General features: G+C 50.9%; 2 protein-coding genes across 5 annotated transcripts; both read right to left on the minus strand.

Moving 5' to 3' along the window:
* Nucleotides 1-458: 458 nt before the first annotated feature.
* On the minus strand, nucleotides 459-1,294 carry H257_02992 (hypothetical protein; the record flags this gene model as incomplete). The annotated part of the gene is made up of 3 exons (XM_009826865.1): nucleotides 459-669; nucleotides 722-835; nucleotides 1,218-1,294. The coding sequence occupies 3 exons, from the start codon at nucleotides 1,292-1,294 to the stop codon at nucleotides 459-461; spliced, it is 402 nt and encodes a 133-aa protein (XP_009825167.1).
* Nucleotides 1,295-1,666: 372 nt separating this feature from the next.
* H257_02993 (hypothetical protein) lies at nucleotides 1,667-8,671 on the minus strand. Of its 4 annotated transcripts, XM_009826866.1 has the most exons (24): nucleotides 8,539-8,671; nucleotides 8,397-8,451; nucleotides 8,054-8,325; nucleotides 7,914-8,007; nucleotides 7,711-7,824; nucleotides 7,496-7,630; nucleotides 7,207-7,432; nucleotides 6,184-7,145; nucleotides 5,918-6,139; nucleotides 5,587-5,850; nucleotides 5,362-5,526; nucleotides 5,012-5,294; nucleotides 4,649-4,950; nucleotides 4,202-4,580; nucleotides 4,048-4,134; nucleotides 3,743-3,996; nucleotides 3,357-3,689; nucleotides 3,138-3,296; nucleotides 2,901-3,008; nucleotides 2,647-2,805; nucleotides 2,486-2,575; nucleotides 2,226-2,417; nucleotides 2,017-2,163; nucleotides 1,667-1,976 (listed from the first exon to the last, which is right to left on the minus strand). In XM_009826866.1, exons 1-24 carry the CDS (start codon nucleotides 8,643-8,645, stop codon nucleotides 1,785-1,787), a joined length of 5,301 nt encoding a protein of 1,766 aa, XP_009825168.1. In that variant the 5' UTR covers nucleotides 8,646-8,671; the 3' UTR covers nucleotides 1,667-1,784. The 4 variants fall into 4 exon arrangements, with proteins under 4 accessions (XP_009825168.1, XP_009825169.1, XP_009825171.1 ...); XM_009826867.1 differs by having other exon boundaries at nucleotides 1,667-2,163; XM_009826869.1 differs by having other exon boundaries at nucleotides 2,017-2,417.

The following is an 8,671-nucleotide window of genomic DNA, read 5'->3' on the forward strand; positions in this document are numbered from 1 at the left end:
ACCAAAATGGGGCTGAAATACGCTTTTTCCTGGACAAAAATCCACTCGCTGGTGCACCCTAATTATGTAGTGCGTCTATAGTTTCTGGTGACTTTGATTTTTGGAAAATTGATTTTTCTCAGGAAGGATTTGTCCTTGATTAAAATTCTATTTAGGACATGTTTGTGAAATGGTATGAGACAGGTACTAGTACAGAAAAGACGTACAGTATTTGAAATTTTAATTGCATAAAGTTTCAAAACAATTGGGTGCGTCTATAGTATTTGTGCGGACTGAATGTTAGATATTTCGCATGCGTGATATATTCTGACACTTGGCAAGGGCACAAGCTTTGGATCCTGATAGCTTCACCTCTAACAGTTATTGTGCGTGAATGCAGCTTATACCTACACCATTGGCTGCAGGAGGTCCCGCCGATTGCCGTATAAATCCTCAAAGACAACAACGATGGCATATGGCTATGTGCGCGGCACTTCACTAAAGCGCACTCCGGCTACTTGCATGGCTTCGTAGTCACCCCAGAAGTCTGACGTTTCGAGGACGAGCCACACCCGCCCCCCTGTTTGGTTGCCAATGCACGCTTCTTGGCTCGGTGTTTTTTGCTCGGTTGAGCCAGCACAATGGAGCAGGTTCCGTCTCGTGGGGCTACTACTATCCATCGCTTGGACTCTTGAGCAACATATTCGACAAGGTTGAACCCCAAGTGTGTCGTATATACCACGCAATGGCTTCGTCGTAGTCGCGAACGACAATCGAAAACAACCCGCGCGAGCCGAGTTGGCATGTTGAGGGTGATGAGTGGTGGAACAAAGGTTTGAGGGTTTGGATTGGTGGCCTACCTTAAAGTCGGATAGACCAATCCAGATTGATGCCTGCATGATGATGATTCGTGTTTCCTCGACAGGGCAAACTTCCTTCAGAACTGGCGCGGAGTATTTGTCCTATTGAACTCGCTGACATTACCACACTAACAATCACACATGCAGGAGGTCGCCCCTGTCTCACAGGTATCGCATGAAGGAACGTACTCAAGCTCCGTTGTTCCATCCCAACCTCGCTGAAGTCAAGCATCTATGATTGATTGCAGGGTTGCGGCTCCGCTGTAACTACTAGCTATCGAGCGACAGACAGCTCTTCGTAGCTGTCGATAATACGGTTGCGATGTTTTGTCTTTGGGGATTCGTCGATTCGCCCAAGGATGCCAGACATGGGGCAACATTGCCGCCGACTTCGACGAGTTTCGACTTGCTAGATCCGCCACGGTGCCATCATCCCGCTGGTGGAGCACTTGCATTATCCCCAGTCCGTATTGCACTAGGGTACATACCGGCATTGTAGCATCAATTAACGAAGAGAATCAATAATGGGCGAAAACGTTATTTGACGAAATCGTGTGAAGGTTCAGGGGGCTTCGCCATGCCCACAGGGGCACCGCTTCTCTGCGAATACGACGCCCACTACCTCGCGGGGCCTACATATAAATAACATAGTCATATACAACGGTCAGCTTCGCCGACTCATGTTGCCTGAGGTAACGGGCTTACCCATCTCTCGGTATATGGAGATTGCCAACTCATCCCACGCCACATGACAGCCATCTATTGTATACCCTAACTAACTAACTACAGTACTAACACATGTTGATTTGATAACAACGATTTACCGTGTCGATGGATATCATAGAACAGAATTTTTTAGTTGCGGTCAAAGATCACGACCGTTTCAGAATCGGTTTCGTCTTTCGACTTTGAAGTAACTGTTAATACTATGCTGCGGTGTTGGGGTCAAAACGTATAGTGGGAGATGTCCATGTCTTTGGCAAACGTCGTGTTGAGCTCTTTTTCGCACTCCCGCTCTGTCTTGCCAACCACCAGTTTGGACAGCGGTTTCTTCTTCTTTTGAGTTTGCACATTCGTGGCGTCGTACGTGTATTTGGCCGCCGTCGACGGTGGCATCCCCACGGGGGTCATGTTTCCCTACAACACATATTAATCATGTCTTGTGAACAGGACAAACCAAAGGCTTCGGAAACGTATTCGGCATGCATCCGTCTTCTACGCGGATGCATAACGACATGCCGGGCAAGTACGAGATCAATCCCTTCTTTTTAGCTGTCTCGGCGTCAATCAACGCATCCAAAGCCATGTCGTGTTGGAGAAGATCCTACCGCAGCAGAACCACCACCACCATCGTCATTCCCTAGTTATCCATCACGGGACACACACCAAACTCATGGCCCCAGAAAAGAGCGGCAACTGGAACGATCCCGCGGCAATGCAATGGGATGTGTTGAGCAGTTTCAAGTACGCCCAGCCCACTTGATGCGACACCCACGTGCCTTTAACTTGCTTGACGCCTCGAACGTCAAACACCACGAGCAAGTCGGTGTTAGGGAACTCTGGCACGTCTCGAAATGTCTACAAGATAGATAATATCAGTCGTCATTGTTTTGGAGTAGGAAGACAACACAAGTAGTACTACGTACGATGTAGCCGTCCTGGAACTCGGGATAGGCCTGGGCACTGGTCCAGTTGTAGCTGATGGTCATGTGCACATCGTCTGTCATTTTGGGGTCCTACCCCCACGATTTCTGCTTGAAAACACGCCCAAGAAAAGCACTGTTATATGTTTCGTCGTCGATCGTACTTGATAAAACGGAGCTGGCGGGGAGATGCACGTCACGACCTTGTACAAACAGCCACTGGGCACATTCACCAACCCGTCGATTGCAATGCGAAATCCCATTTCCGGTATATACGGAAACATCGTTGTCAGGGTGTCCAAGAGCGTTACCGTTGGTTTTTTCTATCGTATGATGGAGGAAATTAATATTCACCACATTGTCGTGGAAGGATGATACTAGTTGATCGGGTAGTATACTGTATTGGTAGTGTACGTACAGTCAACTGCGCTTGGAGCCACGTCGCAAGTTTCTCTGGTGCGTCCACGGTGGCTTTGTCGGTCACGGTCAACAAGGTGTCACCAACCAACCGGGGCGGGCGACGCAACTGCAACATAAACATGTCACATGTCAGTCGAAAAAAGTGATATTATGATATGGATACATCATTGGTAAAAGTGATATGTAGGTGGATATATCATTGGTATGGTGTGTGTGACTTATGGAAAAGAAGTACCCTTAGTTTGTACAGCTTGTCTTCGGCAAGCGAAGGCCGCGATGCTGTGGAATCGTAAGCTTTGTCGGCATAATTCGGTGCCGGGGTGGACACGCCTCGAGCGATCCAGTCGGATGTTGCCACGTCGTTTCGACTCAGACAAGCGAGGCCGTCCTCGGTCTACACAATCAGTCGTAAAGTGAAGTCCCCATCAACCACAAAACTGCAATGTGCACGTACTTTGGCGGCAGGACATACGCGCACCAGGATGGTGGCGCAGGGCAATTTCATGTACCCATCGCACGCAGTCGCGCTGAAGTCGATTTCGTTCGTGCCGAGCGTCGCTCCTAGCCGCAGCGGTAATTGGAATGCACCGGTGTTGAGGCAGAATTCCTGCACGGTGGCCTTGGTGGGGGCCGTCATCGCTGCTCCTCCGTTGTCGCGATGTTCGACAAACAACGGCAATGCCGCATACCCCACGACCATCGGTTGCTTGGACACGCCGTGGATAGTGTCCACTCTGCACAGCAGGGTCAATGTCGGGTTGAACCGATCGCCTCGGTACTCCAAGCACTACAATACACAGCATAGTAAACATTTCTGACAGTGAGCGGGTAGAATATTACGAGTTTGAACGACGGAGAAGACGCATTGTCTTGCAGTGTAGTGTACGCAGAAGGCTCTTGCAACGGAGAGACGCTCGTCATGTCTGCGTTGAGGGCGAAGCAAGTGACTTTTGAGATCGTGACAGGGTCTGGCAGCGACCGCAAGCCGTCCACATACACGTTGAAGCCGTCGCCCCGACCAAAGAGGGTTTGAGGGGGGATGTTGCGGGGGTTCGAGTACAAGTCACACTCGACCCATCCTTCGCCACTGGACACTACATGAATATAGTCTGACCCCCATCGCTGAAATGCACGTCAAGTCGTACATGAGGTAGATGGGAACATGGAATGGCTTGGCGGATCATGATCTGTGGGCGAGATGGTGACGAGTATGATCGCTTTGACTTGCTTGGCTAAAGGGTAACAAGTCATTATAATGTCGTAGGGAAATCAAACCATGCGTGAATGGTTGGTTCGTACTGGCTGGGTGACACAACTCGACCAGTTGTTCGTCCCATACGACGTCGTGCCCCCCTGCGTCCTCCAAAGCCAGCGTCGCACTGTACAACTCGACGACCCCTCCGCTTCGTTTATGCGATAGCGTGATGACGATGGGTTGGTTGTGAGAAAGGGGCTTTGGGACACTGAACAAGGGTATTTTCCACGGCCCAGCCGTCACGAGGCCCGTTGACGGGTCAATTGACCGGTCCTCAGACGAGTACAATGGTACACTGGAGCTTGGCAACGATAGCACAAGCTGGACACAGTCCGAGCTAGAGTGGGTCCATTCCTTGGGATCTGATGGGCGTAAGGCTGAGAGCAGGGCCGTGTACTGAGCTGTGCCATGGTCGCCTGATATCTGTATTGTGCAGGGGATCATCACGAGTTGATTCGTATTTGATGAGGATATCAGGAAGGTGCACACACCGATGGAATAGTAGCAAGGACAGCCATGGCCGACGGTAGCACGCTTCGTATTGGAGACGCTTTGCTTTTGTAGCTGGCAGCAGTTGAAGTGGCATTCGGAGTGTATGACGTTGTGGTGATTGGTTGGGCTGGTTTGGATGTTGGGGGTCGCGTCGGGGGGGCTGTGGGGGGCGGTGGGGCGTGGTATAGGGGGTCGGTTGGCTGACTACTTTTTTTCGTTTGGTCGGAGGTCACTGTGGTGGGAGCCGCAAGCGTTGGGGAAGGGGATATCGTCGATGTTGTCGATGGATTCTGGTATTTACCTAAGTGCACAATGCCCACATAAAAAAACATACGTTGTGAATGCAATTGTTTTAGACGAACTCGCGGTCACGTCGGGATTCACTGGGTACATGGTGGCGTCCTCGACTTGGGCAGCGTGCGCCACCCGAAGGTACAACGTCGTGGTGGTAGCATCGGAGGCACCTTTGGGCACACTCCACGGCCCATTGTTCATCGACGGCAATGGCGAACGGCTCAGAGGGAGTTTGAATTTGCCTTGCTGTAGCTGCACTGTCGACCCATCCGATGACAGAATGAACAAGTCCATGGCTGTCCATCCCAAACTCAAGGGTTTGGTCTTGCCGTCCGAAGTTGTAGCAGCGACCTAGTCACGATCGTATTGCTTTTGAGTACCCCTCGTAAAATGATATGCAATTTGGTAGGGGTCATACCTCAATCAGTAGACGAACGTCCATATTGGCTGGCAAATGATCGAACGCTCGAGTTGAAGCCAAGACGCACCGATTGACTGTGGGGCCATGGGGTTCACACTCTCGGGCGCGAATCACCTTGTGCTTGGTCCGCAGGATTGACCCTTCGTACACTGCATACGTCACCTAAACCACCGATATTGCCTTATGTATTATAATAATAATGCAATGTGGACACATATGAACCTGCAAGAAACTGGCTTTCGCAGGCACAAGAAGGATGTAGTCCCAAAACACACTAAACCCTAGCTCGGGGTCGTATGGACGAACGTCGCCAGATGCCGCCATGTCGTCAGTCATGGATGGTGCCAGTGGCTGTTCTTGTGCCAGCACTTTTTTCATGCGAAGCGCCATGACCATTCGTTTTTGATTCGCCATCCATTCTTCCTGGGCCATTTGCTCGTCCATTTCCCGTCGTCGCTTCTCACGTTGCTCTTTCATGTCTTGCAGCTAAACCACATTCATGTATCATCATATAATTCCAAATGACAAGTAGGGAAAAGATAACCCTACGTACCCGTTCCTCCTCTTCCATTAGATCGCGCTGCTGCTTTAGCTTGAGCATGTCTTCAGCATGTTTGAGTTTCAACGCTTTGAGCTCCTTCGACTCGAGTTCATCTGCAACTGCCAGAGCTATTTTGGGGGCCAAGTCACTGCTGGACGACTGCGCAGACATGGATTGCTGCTGGCCAGTCGGAGCATTGGTGAAGAGGCCGTTGGCAGCCCCTGGAAGCTTTCCCTACGAACATCATGTTGTCTCGCACACATCCATGCGAATGGCACCTGAATGCTTTGAATCATTTGCTGAAATCGCAGAGTTTCCATTTCCAATTCGCGTTGCTCCTTGAGTTGCTTCATGGCTTCCAACTGTTGCTGCAACTTGACAGTCTCTGGGTCTGGCGGCGGTTCAAACATCCCAGGATTCATCATCATGTTTGGCATCATGGACATGGGTTGGTGCTGCATGTACGGTGTTGGCTGCATGCCGTACGGATTCATCATGGGGGGTGGGTACCCCCCACCCATAATGGCCGCCCCCGTCGCGGCAAATCCAGTGTATCCATTGAAGTACGGGGGTTGAAGCATACCGTAGTTGGACATCGGAGGCGGCGCAAAGTACGGATATGCCCCCCCATAGGAAGTGTAGTTGGGAGGGGGCCACATATGCGATGCCATGGGAGGCACGGCGTAAGGTGGTGCCTCTGGGTTTATTGAGGGGGGATATGAGGAAGAGGGCAAGTTGCCGCCGTGCAAGGGTGGATGGTTCATAGGAGGAGCTTGGGGGGCTTTTGCTATTCGTGGTGTGGATGGTCTAGACTGCTTGAGAGTATGGTCACTTTCGTTTCGATGCAGAACTTCTCGTTCGAGGGCATCCAAGGGGGCGGGTGCAGTAGGTGTTTTGGCATTGTCTTTCAGGGGCTTAGTGTTACCTCTCTCCTCTTCCCTGGTTGGCAGGTCACTAGAATGCACACGACGTGGTGTTGGCTTGGGCTCATCATTCCAGTTGTTGGGGGACGGACTGTCGTCTGCAGTTGACTTGGAGTTGCTCTTGCCAACGTCTCTGACGCTACTGCTGTGTGGCTGTTTACTAGACGAGCTATCCGTAGCCGGACTGGATGTTTCGTGGCCCTTGATATCCCCACCGAACTGACCGTCAAAGTTTTTCACTCGGTGCTTCTCTTCGTCGTAGTTGAATGAGATGACCCCTGCCGCAGCGTTGTCATCGTCCGCTTGGTTGTCCCCACCTATAGCATCCCCCCCCAAAATTCTTTTCTCGGATTGTTTCAAATGCTGTATATGCCTTACGAGTGTGACGAACGTCCAGGTTGGTCATGTCGTTCTTGAGTTTCTCTTGCAGTTGCTGCAACTCCATCCGCTTGTGCCCGAGCAACGCCGCTTGCGCGCCATACGTTTGACTGCGTTGCATGTGCGTGGCCCGCAGGGCTCGCACGCGCGCATCTCCTTTGGACCCGTCGTCCATTCGCTGAATCGTCGCTAGCACCTTCCTTTCGTCGTCACGGTGCTGCAGCTCCTGTTTCACAGTGCCAGGATGACGTTATCCAGTTTGGCGTATCACTTGGATTCATTCACCAACCTGGTCTTTCACACGTTTCTCCAGGGCTTGTATTTCGTGCAAAGCGGCCTGCTCCTTTTGGGTCAAGATCTCTTTTTGCTTGACCAGCTCAGCCAACTCTCGCTTTCGCTCGTCCTCGAGCAAGTTCATACCCACCTACACAATGCACCAGGATATCATCGACTTGTCACACATATCATATTTTTATGGCTCGTCTCATATTCTCAGGGTCGTACAGTATCCAAATGCCGCAACTCGGCTTTGACTTGTTCGCGCTTCGCTCGCGCTTTGAGCTCGTCGACTTGGCGCCGCTCGATTTCTTTCATGAGTGCCACGACCTCGTCTTCTTCCTACCTCATATGATATTTGTGATCTTGATGCACGGACAGTCTGTGAATTCGGCCGCTGTCGAGAGATCCACATATTTTTTTGAGCTCACTTGTTTCTTCTGCAACAACGCTTTTTGCTGCTTCAATTTGAGTCCTCGTAGCTCGTCTGCCTTTTCCTTTTCGCGCTCTTTCTTTACGTGCCGTCTAAAACGATATGCACTTTGCCTTTAAGTGTTATATATATATATACCTCAATTTCTCCATTTCAACGTCGTTCGCTTGCATCGTGGCCTTGAGATCCAACAACGACACCTTCCCAATCGTCATGTCTTGACCAGTACCGTTGCCATCACGGGAAGACCTTCCTCCACCACCGCTCAAGTACTGCTCGACCTTGGCAAACGACATGGTCGCGCCGCAAACTCCCTTGGTCGCCATGACGTTGCTTTCGTCCGAAATAGAAGTGGCCAAGAGGTGTTGTTGCATCTTGACCGGGTCAAAGTACTCGCTTTGTATGCAAAACTACCCAACATACACGCCCCAACAACACATCAACAACGAACGCTGTCACATCCTGATATATGTACACGCACCTTGGCTTTGTGGTTGGCGAAGTCAGCAGTGGAGTCAAAGGACATGCAACATTCTCTAAACACGAAACATAGGCGTGAGATGCATGGGGGCAGATCGGACCCTCGGGTGAGTGATTGATCGATGAAAGAAGGACCGGCTTACATGCAATGGTTGGGTTGAAATGACGAAGCGGTGGAGGTCTCAACTAAATCGTCGTCCTCGTGAGCTGGACTGGTAGCAGGTGGCGGCATAACGTGAGATGGCTGCATTCGACAATAATCTAACACCACATTAT

Source organism: Aphanomyces astaci (genome assembly GCF_000520075.1).
Source record: "Aphanomyces astaci strain APO3 unplaced genomic scaffold supercont1.5, whole genome shotgun sequence".
Taxonomy (NCBI): domain Eukaryota; phylum Oomycota; class Saprolegniomycetes; order Saprolegniales; family Verrucalvaceae; genus Aphanomyces; species Aphanomyces astaci.